The following is a 26,038-nucleotide window of genomic DNA, read 5'->3' as shown; positions in this document are numbered from 1 at the left end:
CCAAATGAATAAATTGGTCAAATCCTTATCTGCTTTGATTGACATCAAATAATAAAATGGTATTTGATCCATTTTGGACTTCTTAGAATCTTTGACTTTTTTTTAATGAAACCTAAGTGATAGCAATAGCACTTACTATGAAGTAGTATTGCTAATAGCACTTAGCAATACCACTTCATAGTACTTTACAGGTATCCCATCAGGGCCAGCAGCCCTTTTCACATTCACAGCTCTAAGTACCTGCTTCACATCATACTCTTGTATTGTGAACAGTTGAGTACCAGTGGTTTGTAGAGGCAGTGTGTCCGAAGACCTATTCAGTTCGAATTGGGCAAAGAAGCAGTTCAATTCTTCTGCCAGTGATGCGTCCTTATTGATCGATATGGGGTTGCTGCCCCTGTAATTAGTGATGTGTTTAATTCCCTGCCAAGCCCGTCGTGGATCATTATTTGTGAAGTAGACCTCAATCTTCCTTTTATAGTCCTTTTTTGCCTCCTTGATGCCCCACCTCAGTTTCGCTCTTGCCTTGTTATACCAAACCCTGTCCTCATAAAAATTGGAAAGCAAAATAAACGGTATCTTTCAAACAAGGGCGTGACATTCAAGTATCTTATAATACGAAAATTCTTATACTTTTTTTTATATCAAGAGATTTTACCAAAGTATTGAGGTGTGGTTAGAGATCTCATTTGATTGCAGAACACACAAAGGTTTAAAGAGTTCACAGTCTCAGAAAAATAATACCACAGAAATAATGATCAGTGTTATCTAGCAAGATTTGGGATAGGGTGTGTCAAGATTTTTTGCATAACAAATATTATGTGGGCCTTTCCTCGCTTGCATCTATCCATGGTATAAACATGCCCTGGCAACCTTTTCTTCACTATGCCTTCCTTTCATCCCCAAGTCCCAACAGAGGCAGATTTAAACTAGAATAGAAAAGAATAGAATTCTTTATTGGCCAAGTGTGATTGGACACACAAGAAATTTGTCTTGGTGTAAATACTCTCAGTGTACATAAAAGAAAAGATACATCAAGTGTCAAGAATCATAAGGTACAACACTTAATAATAGTCATAGGGTACAATAAGCAATCAAATCATACTAGGAAACAGTCAATATAAATCATCAGGATACAAGTGACAAAGTTCCAGTCATACAGTCACAAGTGGGAGGGGATGGGTGATAAGGAATGATGAGAAGATTAACAGTAATAGTAGTGCAGACTTTGTAAATAGTTGAACAGTGTTGAGGAATTATTTATTTAGCAGAGTCATGGCATTTGGGGGGAAACTGTCCTTGTGTTTAGTTGTTCTGGTGTACAGTGCTCTATAGTGTCGTTTTGAGGGAAGGAGTTGAAACAGTTTGGAATATTAAAAGAATGGTAAGTGTGGTCTCACAGTGTGATTGCCATAGTTGCAGAACATAAACTGGTAAAAATCCTCTCTGCTACTTCAAGTCCTGTCTTGAATGCCACCTTTGCATACCTTTGTCATTTTTCTAGATATGTATCTACATATCCACTAACCATTTTTATTTTCTAAGAACAAATATAAAACCTATGTATGACACAGAGTCATTTGGAGAAGTATGCTAGAAGTTTTACAAAAGCATACTTTTGCAATAAGTCAACTTCCTATTAAAATAAATAAAAATATAAAGCCAGTAGAGAGCATGAAAAATTCAAAGAGAGATATGGTGTCTACTAGTGTTCATAAAAACCATTCTATTTTTCCTTGATTTGGAGTTAAGAGTCTTGAGCGTAAAGACATTTGTTTGATTGCTAGTTCATCAAGGTCAACTGTCCTTAACACCTGGATCAACAGGATATTCAAACATCTTCTGAAAAGAACAAATATTTTGTAGGAGAGTTCTTTTGGCATCGGGCACAGTAAGACTCAAGGAAGTAGATGTGCCATCAAAAAAGGACATTTTATCTCTAAGCTTTCTGGTATTAAGGAAAGGCAGGGTGAAACAGGGCTTTAGATGGACACCTATACAATTACTTTTGCTTCTATATTCCAGCCTGATTTGAGCAAAACTACACAACAATATTCAAACATTGTAGGCCCAGCACAATAATTGTATCTGTGCAATTTCAGGCTTCAAATTTGTTTATATTAGTACTGTACACTATCATGTCAATCACAATAAAATGGAACTTATTTCTGACACCACGGTGCTGAATAAAATATAATTTTGAAGTAGAAAAGACACTCATACATGATGTCAAATAATAAAATGATCATTAGTAACAATGCACCAATTGCTAGCTGTCTCAATAAAGGAGAATATTAGTAGCTCAAGGTTGAAATGGCCCTCTCTGAGCTTCCTCATTTTCTTGCAAATGTTTTATTACTCTAACTAGGTAACTTCATCAGTGCTAGTAAGGAGTGCTCTTTCCTGAGTTTATATTCTGCCTGTCTGTGTGAGGAAGGATGTGGTTTTAGAGATTCTTTGGTTGGGCTGTTTACTGATGGCTCTTTGCCAGTTTTTTGATTGGGGTATTGCTTACTTGATTGCTGATCTGAAGTTGACCTTGGAATTAATATATTCCGATCTGAGTGCAGATTATTGGTGGAGAGGTGCTGGAGTCTTTTTCTCTTTTGGCCTAGTTGGTTGTCTTTTTTGCACAATCTATAGATGTTGTTAATGTCTATGTGTCTGTTGATGGCTGATTTGTCAGAGCTAGCTGTCTGTTGATATGCTTAGGTCAAAGCTTGCATCCAAGTAAATCCCTATGCAGCCCAGTTACCAAAGTTGGCCTTCTTTTACCATGGATGGATATTTTGAACTGATAAGTCCTGTATTGGGATCCAGCTTTACTGTACTAGTTGGAGAGAAGATGCTGGGGCAAAAATCCAAATTCCAACAATAGTTTCCAGAGAGCCTTATGACTGCAACAGACTGTTGTTTTTATTTAGTTTTTAAAGAGAAATACGATGTTAAGATATCTCTGGTAGCCTCAGGGAGTAGTAAGCCAGCAACAAACGAAGTGCTGTACTTGTACAGTCATATGAACACCCTCCTCTCGATCATATGACCATGGACCATGTCTGGAATCTAAAAGTACTATTCGCATTATCAGAAAGAGAAAGTACTGGGCTTGTCATGCAAGACTTGGTATGAAATATATCCTTGCTTAGAGGTTGAGTTTCTCTCTTTTAATTTAATCATAAGTCTTTCCTTGACACCACAGTTTCAGAATGAAGTAGTGATTTCATTCTTACATTCCAATTCATGTTGCAATTTGTGAACAGAGATTTGGGGAACTATTCATGTCTGATCTTATCTTTAAAATCTCCTCCTACCATGGAAGGAGAAGTGAACCTGTGGGAGAATATCTACCACACCCATTCCTTGCCAGTCTTACCAACTGCCTAATAGGTTGAAACAATGGCTTTCTTTCTGGCAGCTTCAAAAAAAAAAGGCTTTAAGGGAAAAAGTAAAAAAAAAATGTTAGGGAGCAAGCTTCTTAGGAAACAAACTAGCATGGGTTGATTGGATTAGGCTGGGTTATATGAGTTAGATGGGTTGATTAGATTCTAAGGATCTGGGTCTGTCTTGACCTCATATCGGCCCATCCATTATCAGAGTTCTGATTTATTATTTTGGTAAAGCAGGAAAAGATTTAATATTATATTGATTTTAATGTGTTAAAATGGATGTTTTTAATATCTATATAGATGTTTTACCTTTATTATTGAGGGTTTTCCCCCTTAATGTTTAGTTTTCACACATTTTTTTCCTAGTTTGTTTATCAGAAGTATCAAGAAAACTAATAAAATTATAATTAAGCTAAAATTCAGATAAATACACAGAGAAGTGACCAGAGGGAAGTGAGGGACCCAAAGCAGCTTCAACTGGTCAACAGGAGTTCAGCAAGATCCAGTCCTGATTGTGCCATCTTGAAAACCTTCCTATGCCAAGACTTGGCCTGAGAGAAGATTAAATATACTACTTTAAAACTAGAGCAGCAAGGACAAGTTTGAATCTGTAGAAAGAGCTAGGGACAAAATAAAAACTTGGCCATGTCTCTGAAAAGTTAGTGGGGTAGTTAGAAAGATGTGACAACAAGCTCTGGCAACTGTTTTTTCCAAAGATTGTGAAGAAATAAATTAGTAGGTCCATTTGCTGATGTGTAACATTGTAAAAACTATAGGCGTAAAGCCATGGAGAGAGGATTTCTCATGGATTTCAGTCTTAAGGAGCTTGTGGAGTCTCTAAGGAAGCAGAGGTGCTGGCAACAAGTGGTCTAAATACAGAATCCATAAGATCTGATATTTCAGCTGTGATAGTTTTGATGCTTGAGACAATGAGACAGTTGGCTTATCTCGTTTGAGTACTTTGGGAAGTAGATAGAAGATCGGCCTCCCAACATTGTCCATGGGATATGATTTTGAGTCAATGCAACTGTGTCTAGGTTGTGTTCTTGGTAGGCACTAGACAGAAGAAAAAAGGCCACAATGTCTCAAAACCTGTCTGGGTTTTGCAGCTCGGGTGTGGGGTGGGGGTTCCAATAAAAAAAGTAAAAAAATCCTGAGAGAGAGAGAGAGAGAGGGAGGGAGAGAGAGAGAGATGGAGGGGGAGAGGGAGGGAGTAGAGAGTTTGTGTATATGACTGATCAGTGGGAAGAAAATACATGTGGGTTTGAGTGTGAAAGAGAAAGGGCAAAGAAAGAAGTTTGGGGAAAAGTGCGTGTGGATGTGCATGTGAGAAAAGGATGGAGAAAGTTGTGTGCATCCGAGAAAAAATGATGCTTACTTAGATTTTGAAGGAAAGAGGGAGAAATGTATTTTACCCAGTGAGATAGGTTGTGCTGACAGTGACTTGCCCAGAGTCACACAGTGAGCTTCCATTTGCAAAGGTTGCTGAAGGTGGAGTAGAACTAGGTTCTCCCAGTCCCAGTCTAATAACACAACCAATCAAAATAAAAAGATTTTAGTGGATAATAGTCCAAGAACACATCTTTATAAGGAACAGTAAGAAAAGATGGCCATTGTGCATCCTGCCTCCTGCCACACTGCAAAGTGGATATTAATGGCTAGAGAAGGCTTGCTCTTCTACTTTTTTGTTTAGGGTAATTTTGATTTGGAACTACAGGTAGTTCTTGTTTATTAACTGTCTCATTAAGTGACCGTTTGCAATAAATAACTTTGTGGTCAATCCTTGCATTTATGACCTTTGGAGTCTTAAAGGAAAGTTGAGATAAAATCATAAAACTGTGATGTTTCATTGGTGATCGCTTTGCTTAGAGATTGAATTGCTGGTCCCAGTTGTGATTGTTAAACAAACAAGGAGTGCCTAAATACAGGTAGTCCTCAACTTACGACAACTGAGCCCAAAATCTCTCTTGCTAAGTGAGACAGAGGTTAAGCGAGTTTGCTCCATTTTACGGTTCTTCTTGTCACAGTTGTTAAGTGAGTAGCCAAGCCGTTAAGTTAGTAAAGCGGTTGCTAAGTGAATCTGCTTTCTCCATTTCCTTGGCTTCAGTGGTGAGAGTCCATTTTTTTTACTACCGGTTCTGTGGGTGTGGCAGGGAAAGGATACTGTAAAATCTCCAGTCAGAGGTGGTATTTGCCGGTTCTCCAAACTACTCAAAATTTCCGCTACCGGTTCTCCAGAACTGGTCAGAATCTGCTGAATACCACCTCTGCTTGGCTTGTCAGAAGGTTGCAAAAGGAGAACCCATGACCCTGGGACATTGCACCCGTCATAAATATGAGTCAGTTGCCAAGCGTTTGAATTGAATCACGTGACCATGGGGGATGCTGCAATGGTCAAAGGTGTGAAAACCCTTTTTGCAGTGCTGTTCTAACAGAACAGTCACTAAGCATATGGTTGTAAGCCGAGGACTAAATGGATTTAGTTTTTTTTAAAATAAGCATCACACTTTCTCTTTCTTTTGTCTCACCCTCCTTCCAATGCTGGAAAGAACCACATGCTGAATTGGAAATAATAGAGTTTCTGCAAGCCATCTGGTCACAGCCTTTCTCGCAGCCCACACAAGCTGCAAGGAGAGACTGGGAAGGGTGTGAGCCTCCACCCTGGGCCCCCTGCCAGGGTTCTTCCCTTGGGAGTCCAAGTATAGCTGGGCAGATCTTCCATACCTCCCTTCCCTTAGGCTTCTTGGCAGGCCCAGAAAGTGAAGGAGAGACCAAGGAGTTGCCTAAGTAGAGGTGATCCACGGATCCTTTGTATCTGGCCTTACAAAATGCTTTGGACAAGGTCATCCATCTGACAGTTGGGTAAGTTAAATTTTGTAAAAATGCTTTCCTTTTTTTAATGTACAAAAAGACAAAAAAACAGCAACCCCTAGCTACAAGAAATGCAAAAACAATGAACCAGAGTAAAAAGAAAGAAAACAGAGAAAGAGGGAAAAATATCGATATCAATATGAAACTAAGCAAAGCACCATTGTACCTAGTATTAAAAAATAAATATAAATTTCAACTGAGAAACAAAATAAAAATGCTATTGTGATAAAATATTATGAAATCTGTGAGAAAGGAAACACATGTTTCCCTTGCATAAATTTAGTCATTTGGGATTAAGAGGATAGGTCTACTAATAGATAGCTAACTGGCTAAAAGGCAGAAAACAGAGATAAACAAATATTAATATAGTAGTTCTAGAACTAGAATAGCTGTCATAGTGATGCTTTTTTTTTTGTCTTTTCTTTGTGTAGCCTAAAGGGAGGAAATGGTTACAATAGTTTTGCACCAAAAAAAAAAAAAAAAAGGAAACCGCATTTTAGTAGTTTATAGGAGGACAAGTGTTCAATGAAAATGAAAATAGTTAGCACTTAGATTTTGTTGCCAATATATTTCTTATTTTATTTTTAGTTTAGGCTATCTGGGCATTTTGTTCCAAATACCATGGTTTAAGAACTCATTGTACAACAATCCATCTAAAATGTTAAATGAGAGTTGTGTGTAGGGCATAGGGTCGTTGTTCTTAAGTCTGGTATTGTACTGGACCTGCAATATTTGTTAAAAAATCAAAATATTAGAAGGAAGAAAGCATTAGCAGAAACATGAAATATTTAAGAAGTAGGCTGTGCTCTGAATCATTCCTACATTTCTAGGAATATTTTCCAGACTTTGTGGTAATCAAAATAATTGATTTTGATGTGATTTTTTTCTGCTACCCCAACTTCAAAGAAAATGAGCATCTTTATTCAAAAAGCATAACACTTCCTGATCTGGACTGAACTCAATATGAATTGAGAAGAACTAAGAAGAACAGACAACTTTGGAACAGAGCTCACATGTTTAGAAGAGAGGATTTTAGCAGGGGTGCCATAGGGTTGCCATAGGGTTAAAAAGAGGCCATAAGTGGAAGGCCCAAAGCAGATTAAAATGCCTGAAATTAAGCAAACCTGAATTAGATCATGATCATGTAAATTTACACAAAAAATGCTATCCATGCACGTTCTGAGGAAGATGACAACTATACTAGAGATTCAATTGTACTGGATAGGTTTCATCAGAAAAGCCAGGAGTCAGACATGTAACTTACAAACCCCATTCTGAATCGGTTGTTGGCTGAATCAACAAGGCGTTGGAGATCCTGGATATTTGGTGACAAGTGAATAACAGGATTTAGGACAATTGGCTGAGCAAACAGGGCTAGCAACTGTAGAACTACTAGAAGAAAAGTTGCTTACTCATTGCAAATATATAGACTGGAAACAAAGAAGTGATTATTTGCTATTACAAATTAAGTCAACAAGAATTACGGGAAAGTTAGTACATATGAAGATAATGCACCTGTCCAGGAAAGAATGATGTCAAGAATTGGAAATAACAGAAACTCGGACATCAATGTCAATTTATAGTTTTAGCATAGTATAAAGTGTTCACAGAAATAGAATTAAACTGTCAAGATCTACCCAGGGCAAAGAAATTGAAGCCTTGCCACAAGTACCTCAGATTGTAGAGGTAAATCAGAGGGAATCGGCAGTACAGGACTAGCTATTGAATCATTTTCATCTCTCTGCCTTCTCCTCAGAAAAAAAGGAAAGCCCTCTTAGGAAAAAAGCAACAGGAATTGAAATAAAGGTTGCCTGTATTGACACACTCCAAAGAAATACCTAGCATACATATTAAAAGATGCCAATATTGTAGTATTGAATATAAGCACTATTTCACTATAAGAGAGACCCAGTCTAAACATCAGCCTGACTCTGACCAACCATAATAAATTTCAACCTTGCCTCTTCCTATCTACTATCCATTGTTGAAGCTATCAATAGCCAGGAACCCCAATACATCACCTACATATAGAGGTGGGCCTTTTCCATCCTCAACTATTCTTATAGTCACCAGAAATGAAATGTAGCAGTTAGATAGTCCTCCATTGAGATAAGACTGAGCTCTTCAAACAGCTTATCTATGGTAGGTAAGGTAAAGGTTCCCCTCGCACATATGTGCTAGACATTTCCGGTTCAAGGGGGCGGTGCTCATCTCCATTACAAAGCTGAAGAGCCACCACTGTCTGAAGACGTCTCTGTGGTCATGTAGCCAGCATGACTAAATGCTGAAAGCGCACGGAACACTGTTACCTTCCCACCAAAGTGGTCCTTCTTTTTCTACTTGCATTTTTACATGCTTTTGAACTGCTAGGTTAGCAGAAGCTGGGACAAGTAACGGGAGCTCACTCTGTTATGTGGCGCTAGAGATTCAAACTGCTGAACTGCCAACCTTTCTGATCGACAAGCTCAGCATCTTAGCCGCTGAGCCACCGCGTCCCCTCTGTGGCATGTAGGTACTTATTGTTCCTCTGCTGTATAGAAAAAAAATGAATAGAAAATTAGAAAATCAATGACAGATATAAGGAAGTATGTCTTCATACCCATCAGTTCTCTCATTTCATATAACCATGGTTTAACTATAGCTTATTAATCAAACCATTGCCAATCACACTGTGATTCACAAAGCCTAATGATTTGCTGTTTATATAGCAAACTATATTAAACCAATGTTCACATACGATGTCAAACTAGTTCAGGGGTGTCAAACTTGTGGCCTGTGGCCCGGATGCGTCATGTGCTGGCTCGCCCCGCCCAATTTAGTGAAGGGGGGGGAAGTCCCGATACATCACATGACACCGTGATGACACGAGTTTGACACCCCTGAACTAGTTGATCGGTTTGCAAACTATCACATCTTTTTTTTATACTTACTAAATAATAATAGGTGAGTTTATAGTTCAGGTTAAATGAAATATAACTATATTGGAACTTAGATTAATCATTTTATAGTATTCACTATGTTAGTACATAGTATGTTTCACTTAGGCAATCAGTAGCTTCTGAGGGATTTATTCTGAGTTTCCTTACAGCCAAGCCCATTTTAAAGTCATTTCCTTAGACAGCTAGGATAACAGATGACACACATAAATCACTTTTACACACTTTCCAATCCCTCCAAACTATGCTGAAGCTAGTAGTAAAATATTTTGCATTCCTGCAGACCCTGGAATGCAGAGAGCAGAAAGGAAATGAGTAACAGGTGAAAAGAAAAATCCTGACAACCATTCAAGCCACATCCTGAAAGATGAAACTTACTGGTGTAATAAAGATTATTTACAAGATGTTATAATGTTTGAACACTATGCTTGTCTGTCATTTATCAAAGCAATCTGTTTTTTAAATTAAAAAATATATTGGTACTTAAAAACGTTGTACTCTGAGTTGACACCCAGAACACATGGAGTTTAAAACATCAGCATTTTTTGGATAGGGAATAGAGGGATGCTCTGCTTGCAGGAGTTCTGAAGTAATTTTCTCCTAAATAATTTCATTATGCGGTGTTAAGTGTGTTCCAAAATGCTCTTGCTTGCCTAGTAATTATTGTAATAATAATTACTAGGCATAATAATAATGTAATAGTAATATTGGCCTTAGGTAACCGTGTCTGATCTAAACTTCATTTCTCATTTTAATCGCTTGTTGAATTAACTAGTTCAGGCACAGACAGATGTCTTCTTTTGCAGCAAAGTTGCACACACAAAAATTGCCCACCTCCCAGAAATCTCATTGCCTTGATAGCATCCGTTTTGGATACGCTGATTTCTTTGCAACTGCTGTTGGTCTCCATTGTGAAACTTATCAAAATATTTCATTTTCTTCTTTGTGCAAGTTTTGCTTGTTTTTTGAAGTAAGCTTTCTTTCCTGTAATAGATATCTTGACATTGTTATCTAGGCTGTAAATCTCTGGCTGGCCCTGTGGTGAATCACAACTACAGTTCATAGCATTTGTGTATCTCTTTGGTTTATTCAATTTCCTGAAGTCACAGGTATTAGCTGATCGTTATTACCGTACATATATATTACAATTTAAAAGCAACATAAAGCATTTCAGTGTGTGAATGGGGGATGAGAAAACAAAAAATAGGCATGAGTGAAACAAAAAAAAGGCACAATTTGAAAACCATAAGCCTTTTCCCCCTCCCAAGTAAAATAACTCATGCAAAACATCACAAGCTCATCAGCTGAGAAAAGAGAAATGATAAAAATGCACAAAGCTCCATAAGCTAATAGATCCTTTTAAATTACATCCATATTGCTGGATAATCTGATTAGTTAAACTCCCAAAGTATTAAACAGAGACCGGCTTATCCCTTCTCATACCAATCTCTGGAAGTCAGAAAAGAGCTTAGCATCAAGTAATTGTGTATGCAAATAGCCCAACTCTCCAACTTAATGCAATCCTCAACTTACGACAACTGAGCCCAAAATTTCTGTTGCTAAGCAAGACAGTTAAGTTAGTTTTGCCCCCTTTGCAGCATTTCTTGCCCCAGTTCTTAAGCGAATCACCACAGCTGTTAAGTAATGTTGTTGTTAAAATGAATCTGGCTTCCCGATTGACTTTGCATGTCAGGAGGTCATGAAAGGGAATTGCAAGACCCTGGAACACACTCCAACCATCATAAATTGGGGTCAGTTATCAAGCATCTGAATTCTGATGTGACCATGGGGATGCTGCAATGGCCATAAGTGCTAAAAATGGTCGTAAGTCACTGTTTCCAATGCCATTATAATTTTGAACAGTAACTAAATAAATGGTCGTAAGTTGAGGACTACCTGTATTTGAGGTAGTGGCTTGCTTTATGTTACCCTGAATTGTTATTCCTCCTCCTCCCTTGTCAAGTGTAAAATAACTGACAGCCCTTTTTCTATTAGGTGGCGCATTAGGCAATTGTGAAATTTCAACCTGTTCCACTACATACTGTAAGTTCTTCAGTCTGACAATATTTTTGCCATATTCTTAAAAAAAAAAAGAGCTTCAATGGGTTTTAATAAAAGCCCTCTTCAATAAAGGTAACATAAAGGATAATTCTACATTCAGATCAATGCTAATTTACTCCCAAATCACTTTTCAAAGCGATAGAAAAGCCCTGTGAACAAGGAGAATCAGGAAAATTTGGCATAACTATCACCATTACTTCTCAAATATTAAAAATAATCACATACATGAGAATAAACATAAAAATGTCTCTGATATTTCTTGAACAGATGGCTAATTCTCATGACAAAAAACATGTCAGCTTAGACTATGATTAATTTTTTTTGAGATCTATACACCTTTTGAATCTTGTTCCAACTGTCCCAAAAATTAACTAAGTAAGATTTGATTAATATTTGAATGGGCATCTACCTGGCAACACTAGACTAGGGTTAAACTGAAAATATAAACTTTTTCCATACTTGTCAATAAACTGCATGGAATCACCAGAAATCAAGCAACAAACTGATTGTATCACATTCATAAGCAACAATCAAAATTATTATAAGTGAGCAAATGAGATGAGTACAAATAGGTCTTTGGAAGGCGAAGTCAAGGAGAAAGTACTTTTTCGTTAGTTCTTGTGACTGCAGAAGTGTCGTGTTTTTTATTCTGAAGATGACAAGAATTATACATAGTTCAGGATATATTGCACACATTCAGGATGTACACCCTGAAAGAGAAAGTGAAGCAACTTATGCTTAGGAGGGAAGATACAGGAAGTGCTTGCAAAAGGACAGCAGCAAGAAGCTTGATTATTTTTCTGAATTCCTGGATGAAAAGTGGCCACAAATCTCAAACACTAAGACGACCAAGTGGATGAGTAAAGGCCAGGTTATTTGAAGGACTACCTATATCCTATACTTTCTGCCTGTCCAGGAAGATTGGGCAGAATTGGTGTGCTCCACGTCCCTTCAACTTAAGACGTCCTACCCAACCCAAGAATTTTACCATTTTGGTTACGGTATCTGCACTCTAGAATATCCCCTAAAATTTCCCTCCCAATGATGTGCCAGTAGTCCTTAAAAACATGGTTCTTCTCCCAGGCCTTGAGGTAGATGGCCATGGAGCCATTAGATGGTTTTTTTAACCCATTATGGGATATTATTATCTAGACTTTCCCTCAATTTATAGATTTTCCCTCCATTTATTTTTAAATTGTAAGCCAGAGTCATTCTGGAATAGGCAGAGTCCAGAGCAAATTAAATCAAAATTTAAAAATATGATTCCTGCCTCCACTTTAATGGTGGTGGTGATCAGAACCCCCCTATTGAAAGAAATAGTGCTAGATTCTCTCTGATCAGTCAAGTAAGAGAAAGATAAGATGTGGCATGCATGACTAAAAAGTCCATTGAAATATCCTCTGCTCTATATGACACAGCCAGCCAAAGCCTTAAAAGATGGCTATGACGATAAGGAATAATAGCAGAAAGGTGACAGAGCTGGGTACAGACGTTTCAATGTCTTCCTTCCTCCCTCCCTCCCTCCCTCCCATCCATCTATCCATCCATCCATCCAAGGACGTGGCCCAATAAGAGAAAGAAATGTAGCCATCTGGCTACATAGACAAGGACAACAGGAATGGTTTAGATTTTAATAAGAAAACATGTTTCCAAGACAGGAGACTCCTGGCAGGGGATAGGCTGCACCTCACAAGAGTTGAGCAGAAGGTGTTTAAAAAGTACTTTGCTAACCTGATCCAGAGGACTTTAAATTGAAATGGGACTGGGAATGGAACTGAAAGGAGTATGCAGGATGTGTCGGCAACCAATAACAAGGAGGCAAATGCAAGAAGGACCACACTAAGTCACAAAGATTTCAAGTGCCTTTATGTAAATACTCAGAATATGCGGTACGAACATTATGAATGAAAAGCTTAATGCAGGAAGATAAGTAAGAAATGTGGTGGCACAGAATGCAGTATTGCAGGCTAATTCTGCCAGAAGTTTGATCCTCACCGGTCCAAGGTTTACTCAGCCTTCTATCCTTCCAAGGTCAGTAAAATGAGGACCCAGATTGTTGGGGACAATATGTGGACTCTGGAAAAGCGCTTAGAGAGGGCTGTAAAGCACTACGAAGTGGTATATAAGTGCTAAGAACTGGGACTATACTACCTTTAGATCCTAGAAACTTTCCAAAAAGGTACTTATGAAAATGTTGGGAATAAATTAGATACCTCTTAAATAGCTGGTTGGCCCAATTTAAAATGTCAGTAACATAGGTTGACAAAGACAATAATCATTGATAAATTAAACTTCAAGGAATAGAAAGCTTTTTCTATTTCATACATTCTACTGAAATTATCTAGGAGCTTATACAAACATTTGAGTAATTTGATTTGTTTATATGGCCTTTAAAAAAACAATGGAGCAATTTATTTATAAAACAGAAATTTGAAAGTTAAATTTCATATAAATATAAATAAGTTTAATAAATAAAGTTCATGCATTGATTTCTGTAATGAAAGGGAAACAGTCAAATAATTAACAATCTAAAAGCATGTTTTTTAAATTGTAAAATTAATCTAATTGTGCATTAAGGCATGCCTATAAATCAGGCTCTTTATAACACTGAACTGCACTGCACGTTAGTAATTCACTCATAAATAAAGCAACATCATTACCATTTCTTGATTCTTGAATATGTATTCTTTTTACTGGAAAAAAATCACTCATAAGTTAACAAATACAAAAATGTACAAACACACAGGTGAATAAATGCAATGATACAATGGATTGCTGAAAATTGTGTTTTAACACTAGATTTCAGTGCAAAAATATACCCCTGGAGCCTCACAGAAACCACAGAGAAGCTGAAAACAACAGAAAGAAAGAAATTACATATGATTCAATTCTATCTTTGACAGTAGATGTTTGGAAATGCACAGTGGTCGCTCAGATGTTAAACTGAGTACAAAACAGCTTTTACAAAAAATATAAAGAGGTTTTAGCAAATAAAGATCCAAATGGCTCATATAAAACATACATTTTGTAATGATAGTGTTCTATCCCTTAGCAATAGTAGCTGACACTGCTGATGAAAATGGGGAGCACACTCTGTTGAAATGTCAGCTATTAATGTACAGATTTTAAATGATTTTTAAAAACACCATAACAACACATGCACTTAACAGTTATGTTTCCAACAATTACATTTACCATACAGTAGCTGACTTATCTGATAAAAGCAACAGTGCACATTTAAAATATATTCCACGCTTTTAAAGGAAGGGGAAGAAAATATTGGGGGGGGATGAATCCAGTACTAATTAAGAAGTGAAACTGACTCTTTCACACCAATCTTCAACAAGTGCATTTCTTAGCAGAGGTAATTCAGAGGGTATAGTAGAAGGGTGCACAATCTATTTTTAAAGTGTGTGTGTTTGTGTGTGTGTGTGTGTGTGTGCAGCACTGCCAAATAGCTGTTTAGAAATGTCAAGGTTGAATTAAGACAGATTGAAACACATTCTCAACTGAAGCACCATTAAATAAAATGTGAATTTCTACTAGCATTCCAAGTTAAAAAAAAAATACATACGAATTATTCACAACTGAAAATTATCAAAATGTAGAAGTCTTTATTGCTTCGTGTGCCATTAAAAGAATGAAAACTAAGTTATTCCCTCTGCAGCAACCGTAAAGGTACTATTATGAAACAATATTAAAGCCGAACTTATCAGCAAATTCAAGGGCAGACTTCCTGCCCTTTCATATCAGCCAATAAGATGGACACATGCACACTTTCTCTTTCATGCACAAGCACACATTCACCCCTTCATAACCCTTGAGATTCAAAAAAAAAAAAAAATGGGCCTGGTTAATCACCTCCACAGCAGTTGTATATGGGGGATCATATATCTACCAAACCCAAAATCTTTAAAGAAAACAAAAAGTCTCCTATACAAGTTAAAGCAACTGAAGGCAACAATGCAATCAAAGAGATTAAAGTACTTTTCACATTAAACTCTGTCTATAAATATATATTAAAGAACAATTTGTTTTACCAGAGTAAATACCCCGGTTTAAAAAAGTCTGTACATGCTATATAAAGAGATGGACTGGTGTTAAAGCAGAAAAACAAAGGCACAAACTTATTATGGAAGGTTAAAACAAAAGCTAGATAGAGATTATGGACCAACCAATTCTGCCTGATGTTCACATTTTTTAAAAAACTAATCTCAATGCCCTTCATTCTTGTAATTAAGAGTTGGAGTCTGGATACATTTATCCCAGTACTTGTACTTGTGCAATGTTTTTCTGGTTAATAATCATACCCAAGAACTTCAACCTACAGTTTTAGTCTATATTAGTTCAGTTTCATTTACACAATAAAGATATCAAAATATTATTCATCCCCCCAATTAAAGTTACAGAAATCACTATAGACTTTTCGAACAACAGACTGAATGATTTGCAAACTTCAACCAAATGAAGTGGAAACTTGGTTAATTTTCTGGGGACTTTTTGTCCCTTACCAAGATGAAACAGGGAGATATTTTCTCTGATGTTTTGCTGTCAGTTTGGAATACGGGGACAAAATGCACTGGGTCACACACCAAAAAAGAAAAAAGAAAACCACAACTCCAGAAAGACTATGCAATTCCCCCAAATGCAATTGGCTTTTACACTTTCATGAATAAAATTCTCTCTCCCAATGCCAGATTCCTTCTTTTCCAATAAACACTGGTATTGTTTCCAAAATAACCAATGAACTGACAGTCTCAATCCCACTAACAACTGCTTAAATAGCCCTGAAGACAATTACTTGCATGTCATCCTGATGTATTGAAGTGCTTGCACAATTGAGGGCTTACTTGAGTCACACTAAGTTGTAAACCTTCAGCTTCAGTTTTGAACTGCATTTTTAAAAAAATAAAAGAAAGCAATTTACACAGCTTATCTACATCTATACTTCTTTAAGAAGTGATTGTGGGTATATATAGATATATAGATATATATCTTTTTTCCCTTCAAGCAAGTCAATTAGAAAACCAATGCAAACACAAATGCAAAAGAATGGTGCCACTGTTAGGTAACCGTTCATCTCCAGTAATGGTCATGGCAGGGGTGTCAAACTGGTGGCCTGCAGGCTGGATGCGAAATGCACAGGCCACACCCAGCCCAGCTCTGCGAAGGGTTAAAAACGCCACGAAACGCCACGTGATGACAACGTGACGCAGAGAGTTTGACACCCGTGGCTTACAGGATAGCTTCCAGCACCCTAAAAGTCAAGAAACCAAGACTTTTCTTTCTTTCTTAAGCCAAACTGGTTTTATGAGTAGGAAAACACATTCAATCTCTATTTGTTACTGGAGATTGCTTTAAGGAAATGTAATGCTGGAACAAAATCAGCAGGTCACACCATTGTTCTTTTGAAAAAAGAAATCAAAAAGCAAGTTAAGTCTGAACTCGCTGACAGTGTGAATATGTCTACAGTCTGATGATCTCGGTGCGTATTTTTGAAAATTATTCTTCAAAACACTGTGATCCTTCATTAGACACAAGATTATTATTGTCCAGGAGACATATATAAAACCATCTCTTGACATTCTCTTCTCATATTCTCTTAGTATTCGCTCACCAGAGCCAGCTCTGGTGATAGATTGACAGTTATGTTTTTATACAAAGAATCATATGTAATATTTGGAAAATAGTTCAAATTATTGAGGCCATCCAATTCTTGCCTCTCTTTGGACTTCCTCAACAGTGCATATCTGTTGAAAAAGAAAAGGGAAAACATTAAAACCAATATTGTTCCAACATGTAACATAAAAAACTATCAATATCACTACACATTTTGAATATCAATAATTTATTTAAAATATCCAAATGCAGCCTGCAGACATCCAAAGTCCATTCATGTCCACTTTAAAAGGTATGACTCATAGACAGAATACAAATTCACCTGGATTCCAAAAATTTCCATCCTATTTGCAGCTTCATTTGTATTTATATTAGTTTATATACACAGTACATAAGTAGGTATATAAAGTATGAGCACAGGTAATTGGATTAACTGAGGAAGCATAGATAAATTAACCATGGGTAGGGACGTCATATGAACACAATCATTTCTCAGAGTTGGATATCTAAACTACAATAATGGATTTCTATTGAAATGCTCAGATCCTGATAATTAAATATTGCAAAGAAAATTTATGTAAGCAACACCAAAATATAAACCTAACAGACAAATATGAAAGCATTACACATTACAAACTATAAAAAAGCTTCTTTATTTTAAATTGTCCAATTCTTTTATTTCACTTCATTGAATTTTCTAGTATTGCTCAACCAAAGGATTTATTTTCCAACATGTTGTCATCTGCTCTGACCAATTCTGATGAGAAACAAAAATTATTGCATCTGTTTTCCTTCTCCATAAATCTCATCCTGAATCACACACTTCCCTTTTTAAAAATTCTACTTTCATTTTATATAATGAAAACTTCTGAACATGGATTTAAAAAAAAATTGTTTGCTAAAATTCATCCTTTATATAGATTTCACTCATTTTTATAAATATATATAAGAATGAAAACTTTTTCTGACACTTCCATTTTCTTACATTCATGAGAAAGGCTGAAGCACAAATTCTTAATTTCAGAATAACAGATTTGGAAGGGACCTCGTAGATCATCTAGTCCAACCTCCCACCCAAGCAGAAGACCCTACATCATTTCTGACAGATGGTAGTCCAGTCTCTTCTTGAAAGCTTCCAGTGGTGAAGCTCTCACAATTTCTGAAGGCAAGCTGTTCCATTGGTTAGTTATTCTCACTGTCAGAAAATATTATTTCCTTATTTCTAGGTTGAATCCTCTCCTTGATCAGTTTCCATCCATTAAATTAATAATTAAAAGCTTTAATACAGTTCTTATTCATTTTTATTTTTCATGTAATCATTTAATAGTTAATCTTTGGTTTAAACATTGCATAAAACTGTAATATGTCTTAGTGCTGTGTGAATCTGCCAACTGTGATTTATGCAACTGATCATTAAATAAAGTATGGATTTTTGTGGTGTACAATACAAGCAATACATTTTCCCCAAGAAAAACTGACCCTTGTTTGCAAAATGCACTTTTAATTGAATCACAGTTAATATTGTTTTCTAAGTTCATGTGACACACTAAACCATTCATTACATTAACATGTAATTATTTTTAAATGGTCTACCTTGACATATGAATCCAGCCAATGTAAAACAGACATAAATGGTTGTAATTTGTCTGATTAAGTGATTGAAAGTATGAATGATTCTAAGACCGTAAGTCAGTAACGCAATTGAAGGAAGATATGCTCCCTTCTAATTCTCTATGGATAATACTACGGTATCAGGTTATGATATAACCACTGGAAGCTAGCCCAGTCTAGCATAAAACCAATGAAGAAGAAAAATAACAGCTCTCAAAAGAAACCAACATGGCATAAAGAACTCTCTGACAAATTTAAAGACAAAAAGGACAAGTATAAAAAGTGGAAAGAGGGGTAAATAACTAAAGCAGAATATCAGCAAATAGCCTGAGCCTGTAAAGATGAAATGAGGAAGCTAAGGCTCACAATGAACAAAGGCTTGCAACAAAAGTAAAAAATAACAACAACAACAACAACAAAAAGCTTCTTCCAACACGTTAAAAACAAGAAAGAAGTCAAGAAAACAATAGGCTCATTGTTGAACATTGGGCACTATCTAACAAAATGAAATTCAATGGTGAAAAAAGTAAGATTCTACATTTAGGCAAAAAATAATAATCAAATGCACAGGTACAGTATATGTAGTACCTTGCTCAATAGTAGTAACTGTGAGAGGGATCTTGGAGTCCTTGTGGACAATCACTTAAATATGAGCCAGCAGTGTGCCTCAGCTGCTATAAAAGCCAACATAGTTCTAGGCTGCATAAACAGAGGGATAGAATCAAGATCACGTGAAGTGTTAATATCACGCCTTGGTAAGGCCACACTTGGAATACTGCATCCAGTTTCGGTTGCCATAATGTAAAAAAGATGTTGAGTCTCTAGAAAGAGTGCAGAGAAGAGCAACCAAGATGGGGACTGGAGGCTAAAACATATGAAGAACCGTTGCAGGAACTGGGTATGTCTAGTTTGATGAAAAGAAGGACATGGGGAGACATGATAGCAGTGTTCCAATATCTCAGGGGCTGCCACAAAGAAGAGGGAGTCAAGCTATTCTCCAAAGCACCTGAGGGCAAGACAAGAAGCAATGGGTGGAAACTGACCAAGGAGAAGCAACTTAGAACTAAGGAGAAATTTCCTGACAGTTAGAACAATTAATCAATGGAAGTTGTGGGTACTCCAACACTGGAAGTTTTTAAGAAGAGATTGGATAACCATTTGTCTGAAATGGTTTAGGGTTTCCTGCCTGAATAAGGGTTGGACTACAAGACCTCCAAGGTCCCTTCCAACTCTGTTATTCTATTCTATTCTATTCTATTCTATTCTATTCTATTCTATTCTATTCTATTCTATTCTATTCTACAGTTTATAGAAAATTAAGCCTCCTGTTTTCTGTATGTATCTTTTCTATAATTTACATTTCCTACCATGAACATGCCCACACAAATGAGTTATAGTAGCACTAGACTAATGGCCAGAGATCTCAGTTCAAAACATTATTAATCAAAAAAGAATATTAAGCATAAGCAGAAGGAAGGATGTTTCAGTAGTTATCAGTGGGCCCAATTCAAAAACAATGAATAAAGCAAGATAAAAATATGCTGCCAATTTAAAGAAATTTAAAGTCCTTTTGAAAAATGACCCCAAATTTATAAGAAATCTTACACTAAAATGCAGAAACTACAACACTGACTGTCTTCCAGATGCACAGGTAGGCTGTTACAACAGAATTCCTGATATGCTGATATTGTCCTCTTTGTTCCGTAACATTTGACACTTTTATATAGAGTCAGTGACCTTTTTATACATTTACTGCTTGTTGAAGTTTGAGATACTAAAGCTGATAACTCTCTCTTCTCAGATATATAATTGGGAGTGTGTTCATGTGTACATAATACATATTGCGTGCAGACACACACAGCTTCCCCTAGTACTTGTTCCATATCCCGAAGTAGAATATATGGCATAATTTTATACCAGAGATCCCTAGCTGCACTCCCTTAGGATATAACATAAATGTCCTCTTCAGCATAAATGGAGCTATAACCTCTGTTAGCATATATTTTCTACTAGCAAAGCTTAACCAGAACAACAACAACAAAACAGGTAATGACATGTGTGTTGCATAAATGTTCATAATCCTATAATTCCTGAAGGTGCAATTTCCCCCTCCATCTCCTTCAGGAAGAGCAAAGGGAAATATGTTGCTGGGATAGAAGTCCCTTTAGTGAGCTCCTTGTCAATTAAATCATTTAATGCCCTATCACTTGCAAATTACAGTCTAAATTTCTCCCTTGGACTGGCTTGCTTTTACTTGCTAGCAGCTGGAACTGAAACAGGCAACAGTTTCATAACAGAACAAGGAGGATGGGAAAAAAGAGAAGAGGCAGTATGAGAACTCGGGCGCGTGCTGTCTTTGAATAAATCAACCAAGCAACTAAAAACTGAGGATTACTTCAAAAACAAGAAATGTAACAACTGTAATCCGCAGGAGAAAGCGTTTTAAACAGTTGCTTTTGAAAGCAAGTTTTCCCTAAAGATGGTACTCTAGAAACTTTTCTTAAAAACTGTTTAAATGTTTAAGGTTGAAATGAAATAGTGATTCATTACTTAATAGATCCTAAATAGGCTTTGGCCCAAAGCATTTTTTTTAAAAAAACTAAATCAGTTTGGGGTATTGAAGCTCTCCTTTCCACACGAGCATCAATGTCCCACAAACACTTGAGGCTGGGGAGAAAACCTGCAAATTATAGCTGCTCTAATTCCCAGTTAAACACAATCACTATATAGTAACTTCAACAGCAAAGCAAAGGCTAAGATAAAAATGAGAAGAAACATCGTTTCAAAAAATTTCATTTTGTGCTTCAGAATACAATTAACTGGAACTATATACTGCAATATGAAATCTGAATTTTACATTAAAACAGACCTATAGAAATCTCTATATGCTTGATACATAAAAAGGCCACTTTAAAAGATACAGCATTCAGAACCAAGAATATAATTGCAATTCATTTTCAAGGTTATTATAATTCAGTACTGATCTGCATGAGAAATCTTGATGCAAAATTTACTGTGAGCACAAACTTTTCATACAACCATATGTAAATGAATATAAAGACAAGGAATGCAAAGTTAAATAGGCATAATTTTGCAGCCTATTTCAGTGGGCAGTAAATAGTCCCAATGGTCAAAACTACAACTCAAGCCAGAACTGAGAAAATATCCAGACTACAGGTACTCTATGTCTTATGACCTTTAATTTAATGATTATTTGAAGTTATGAGAGTCCTAAAAAGAAGGGACGTATGACTGGTCCTCACATTTACAACCGTCTCAATGTCCCCATAGTCACACGATCAGAATCTGACCATTTAGCAACTGTTATTTGCAGCCTTCCCTGGAGGCTTTTGATTAGAAAAGGAAGAAGCTGTTTTGCTCATGTGATTTGCAAAAAAGTTGTATAATCAGGTGCAATTAACTTAATGAATGCATCACTTCCGGTCCAATTTTGATTATAAGTCAAGGACTACATGTATATCCATGAAAGTGGAAGTCACAAAGACATTAGGTTTGGTAACTAAAGAAAAAGGGGATCTTAACATTTTGCTGAAATCTGTCTGAGAATAATCCATAATAATTGTGCTTTTCCAGTAGAAACATCTGAACATTTGGCAAGGCTTTCAATAGTTAGGAAATAGCTTGGGACAAATATGTCTTGACTGTAAAAACAAGGAGCGCTGAATTAGTTCGTGACAAAAGATAATCTAAACTACCATAACTATCTATCCCACAAACACATATACTTTTATTCAGAGATAGCAAGTTAGTTCTATCTTAGAATCATCTTAAACTCAAATTGAAATACAAGCAGACGATCAAAAATCATAAAGAAAAGCAACACAATCTCTAGGGGTTACAAAGTAAAGATCCACAGGATTTTGTGTTTAAAATGAAGTGCTTAATGGGCCCAACCATCTAATTGGTGAATGCAGACAACAGCTTGTCTAGCTTCGTCACTGGAAGCTTTCAAGAAGAGACTGGACTGGTATCTGTCCAAAATGGTGTAGAGTCTGTTTGGGTGGGGGGTTGGACTAGATGACCTACAAGGTTCCTTCCAACTCTGTTAATCTGTAAACTATACTGTTTAAGAAATACAATGGAGGTTCATCCACTCAAATCTGATGGACTGGAAAATCTGCATATATATAATATTTATAACAACATTTTACTTACCTTCCTAAGAACTGAACTTCCCCTCTGTGATGATGGGGAATCGATTTGTATCTCCCTGTATCTCCTTCTGGCCGAGTAACCAAGTAGCCTGCATAGTGAACCCTGGACGAGAAAGGGAGTCATTATACTGCTTTGAATTTAATATTTGCCAACACTAATCATTTGAGTAAACATCATATCGACATTATTCATAAGCAAGCATCCCAACATATCTCCTAAATTAGCTTATTGATACACTTGTTCATTTGAATTAGTTGTGTGTTAGCCTGTTGTTATTTGGAAGAAAAAGGAATAAGATGTTACTGATAACTATGAAACTATGGGATATAGCTATAACAAGTACTGTTGTTATGTACTTCTAAAAACAGCTTATCTAATAAGAGTAAATTAACTATAGCCAGGAAATAAACAGTACTTCATGGGTCAACTTAAATTATAAAGGTGAAAGATGTAGACTTTATTTTTTATTATTTATTTATTAAACTTATATGCCACCTATCTTGCCTAGGTAGCTTACAATAAAAGCAACAAAATGAAATGTTAAAACAATAAATGGCAACACTAAATTGATATCAAATTGACGATGGGAAGGACGGCTAACTTTGTATCAGTGATAATGATGTGGCTGGGAGGTGGGTATTGTCTAGATAAGGGGTCACCAACCTTTGGGACCTCAGGGACCACCAAACTCATAATTTTAAATCCCAGGGACCACTAACAGGTTCTGTGGGCATGGCCTAATTTGTGGGTATGGCTTGGTGGTCATGTGACTAGCTGGGCATGGCTTGTATGTAAATATTATAAATATTTATATGAATATTTACTTTTTTATTAAAAAAGAGCAACTTTTGCCCAAAATCAGGCAAAGCAGGCAGGCAGGCAGATTGAGTTGCTCACAGAATCATTCAGTGATCTATCTATCTGCCATCGGCTAGCTCAGTCTCTCAAATTCGCTTGCTGCGAGTCTGTGCTGAATAATAGAACCTTCAGTCCCAAGGGAGGTTTGGCTGTGCTTAAAAGCAGAGCCAAAGATCTAAAGACAAGCTAGAAAGCAAGACATCCAACCATTTCCTGCTTCCTAGCTAATCTAAATCTCCTGGCATAGCAGAACAGCTGATGGTCGGAAAAAGGAAAAATAGCAGTTTGGTAGGCAAGTTTGCCAGGTAAGGAGTGAGTGGGCGGGGAGGGTTCCTGCGGGCCAAGTGGGCAGCCCAGCCTTGTGCAATCTAGATTAATTGCTTTGGGGGGGGTGCTCTGGGGGTGAGATTTGTCTGCAGCCCACCAAAATTTTCTCGCAGCCCACTGTTCTAGATGTTATCTTGTAAGAGTGTCAGCTGCCAAACACAAGGCTGAATAGCATAAAAAGAAAATAGGGAAGACTTTCAGGCAGTTGGTATTGCTAAGATGAGTATATAATGCAAGATGTAACCAAGGATACAAATGTTCTGAAAAGACCAACAAAGTCACTCCTTTTATATTTTATATTGCAATTCTTTTTGTTCACATCTTGTGGAATTTGAAACTAAATCATGGAGCCTGGTTAATTGGAATTTACATGCCAACCACCCTCTCCATCTCTTGCAGGCAACATACCTGTTCCAAAGGTCGTCATCCTCTCCACCCCAGCCCCAGAACCCGTTTGCAAAGCCGTTGATTTTTTTGAACTGTTTCACCGTCAAGCCACTCACTCCACCAAAAAATTCAGCATATGGAAGTCTACAGATATATGAAAATAAAAATGTCAGTCAAGGTTGAAATGAATACAGTTTTTAGTGGTCACAGCAAATATGTGGTTGTAGCTTGTCTCAATTAGTTTTAGTTACAGTAGTATCTGCTTCTAATTAATTTTCTACTTTTAGCATTAAACTCACTAGGGAATTACACTTACTTACATATACATGTACTTATCCAACTTCGTAGCAAAATGTCTCGGCATCTGTCCACATCCGTAATAGTTACGATCATTCTCAGGTATATGATCCACATCGTGAAAAATCAAACAGTCCCAATCTAAGTCCTTCATAGCTTCCCGAAAGCCAACATTAAAGAGCATAGCACGATTAAAGGGCTGATTACCTGCCTAGAAGAAAAGCCCAATATATAAAAAGTATTTACTTTCATTCACAAGGCAACCTGAGTTCCAATACTTGTAGTGGATAATAGGTGCATTTAGTTGCTTCAAATCTTACAGTATGGTAAATTTTCTATTTCAAAGACACAAAGATTTTCTTTCAAATTTTGCCTAATTTTTTTTTGTTTCATTAGATTGACATGTCTGACATATCAGCAGATTAAGGCCTGCAGATAGACATATGAGGGCTTGTAGGACCACCCTAAAGCCTAACTACAAATACCAAAGAAGACACACACTGCTGCCAGGCTAATTCTTGAAAAATAGGAGTTAAACACATGCCTAGAAACACAGTGATATCATGCCCATCTAGATATATAGGCTGAATTTGATTAACACTTACATACGAGGGTTATCCACAAAACAGATTACGTTTTCGTCTGTAGCAAGAAGGGGCGGAGCTAGCGTGGCCATCTTTGGTCTGTGCGTCCGCCGCTCAGTCTGCATCTAGTCGTGCTAGTGGGAGGTTCGTATTGTTGCCCGTTATTTCACAGCAACTGTTTGAAATGTGTGCTGCAAATGAAAATCACTCGAGTTGTGAGGTGCGATCAGTGATAAGGTTTTTGTTGGCAAAAAACCATAAACCGATTGAAATTTTGGCAACTGTGTGAAGTGTGCGGGGACAACATCATCACCGAAGGTGGAGTGCGCCAATGGTGCATTAAGTTTAAAAATGGCCAAACTATGGCACTCGAGAAGTCCTGAATGCTTTCAAGTGGGAGATTTTTCCTCATCCGCCCTACAGCCCCAATCTTGCACCAAATGACTTACCACTTGTTTCCAAGGATGAAGACCTGGCTTGGAACACAGCACTTTGATGACGACGCGGAACTGTGGGCGGGCGTGACTGACTGGCTCAAATCTCAGGCGTCAAAGCGCTGTGTTCCAAGCCAGGTCTTGGAACAAGTGGTAAGTCATTTGGTGCAAGATTGGGGCTGTAGGGCGGATGAGGAAAAATCTCCCACTTGAAAGCATTCAGGATTTCTCGAGTGCCGTAGTTCGGCCATTTTTAAACTTAATGCACCATTGGCGCACTCCACCTTCGGTGATGATGTTGTCCCCGTACACTTCACACAGTTGCCGAAAAATTTCAATCGGTTTATGGTTTTTTGCCAACAAAAACCTTATCACTGATCGCACCTCACAACTCGAGGGATTTTCAACTGCAGCACACATTTCAAACGTTTGCTGTGAAATAACGGGCAACGATACGAACCTCCCACTAGTACGACTAGATGCAGACTGAG

General features: G+C 37.1%; 1 protein-coding gene across 1 annotated transcript in view; it reads right to left on the bottom strand.

Moving 5' to 3' along the window:
- Positions 1-13,916: 13,916 nt before the first annotated feature.
- Positions 13,917-26,038, bottom strand: part of B4GALT5 (beta-1,4-galactosyltransferase 5) — a 48,640-nt gene continuing 36,518 nt past the window's right edge. The window contains exons 6-9 of the mRNA XM_026664987.2: positions 24,553-24,740; positions 24,254-24,376; positions 22,661-22,762; positions 13,917-17,004 (exon numbers count right to left, since the gene is read on the bottom strand). Of these exons, the coding sequence (XP_026520772.1) occupies positions 16,857-17,004; positions 22,661-22,762; positions 24,254-24,376; positions 24,553-24,740 (561 nt within the window). The 3' untranslated portion in view covers positions 13,917-16,856. The remainder of the gene's footprint in view (positions 17,005-22,660; positions 22,763-24,253; positions 24,377-24,552; positions 24,741-26,038) is intronic.

The sequence above is a fragment of the Notechis scutatus genome, chromosome 3 (genome assembly GCF_049901735.1).
Source record: "Notechis scutatus isolate UNSWTSFEM ecotype Mainland chromosome 3, rNotScu1.2, whole genome shotgun sequence".
NCBI lineage: Eukaryota > Metazoa > Chordata > Lepidosauria > Squamata > Elapidae > Notechis > Notechis scutatus.
The sequence above is the reverse complement of the archived record's forward strand: the minus strand, read 5'-3'. Positions and strand labels throughout refer to the sequence as shown.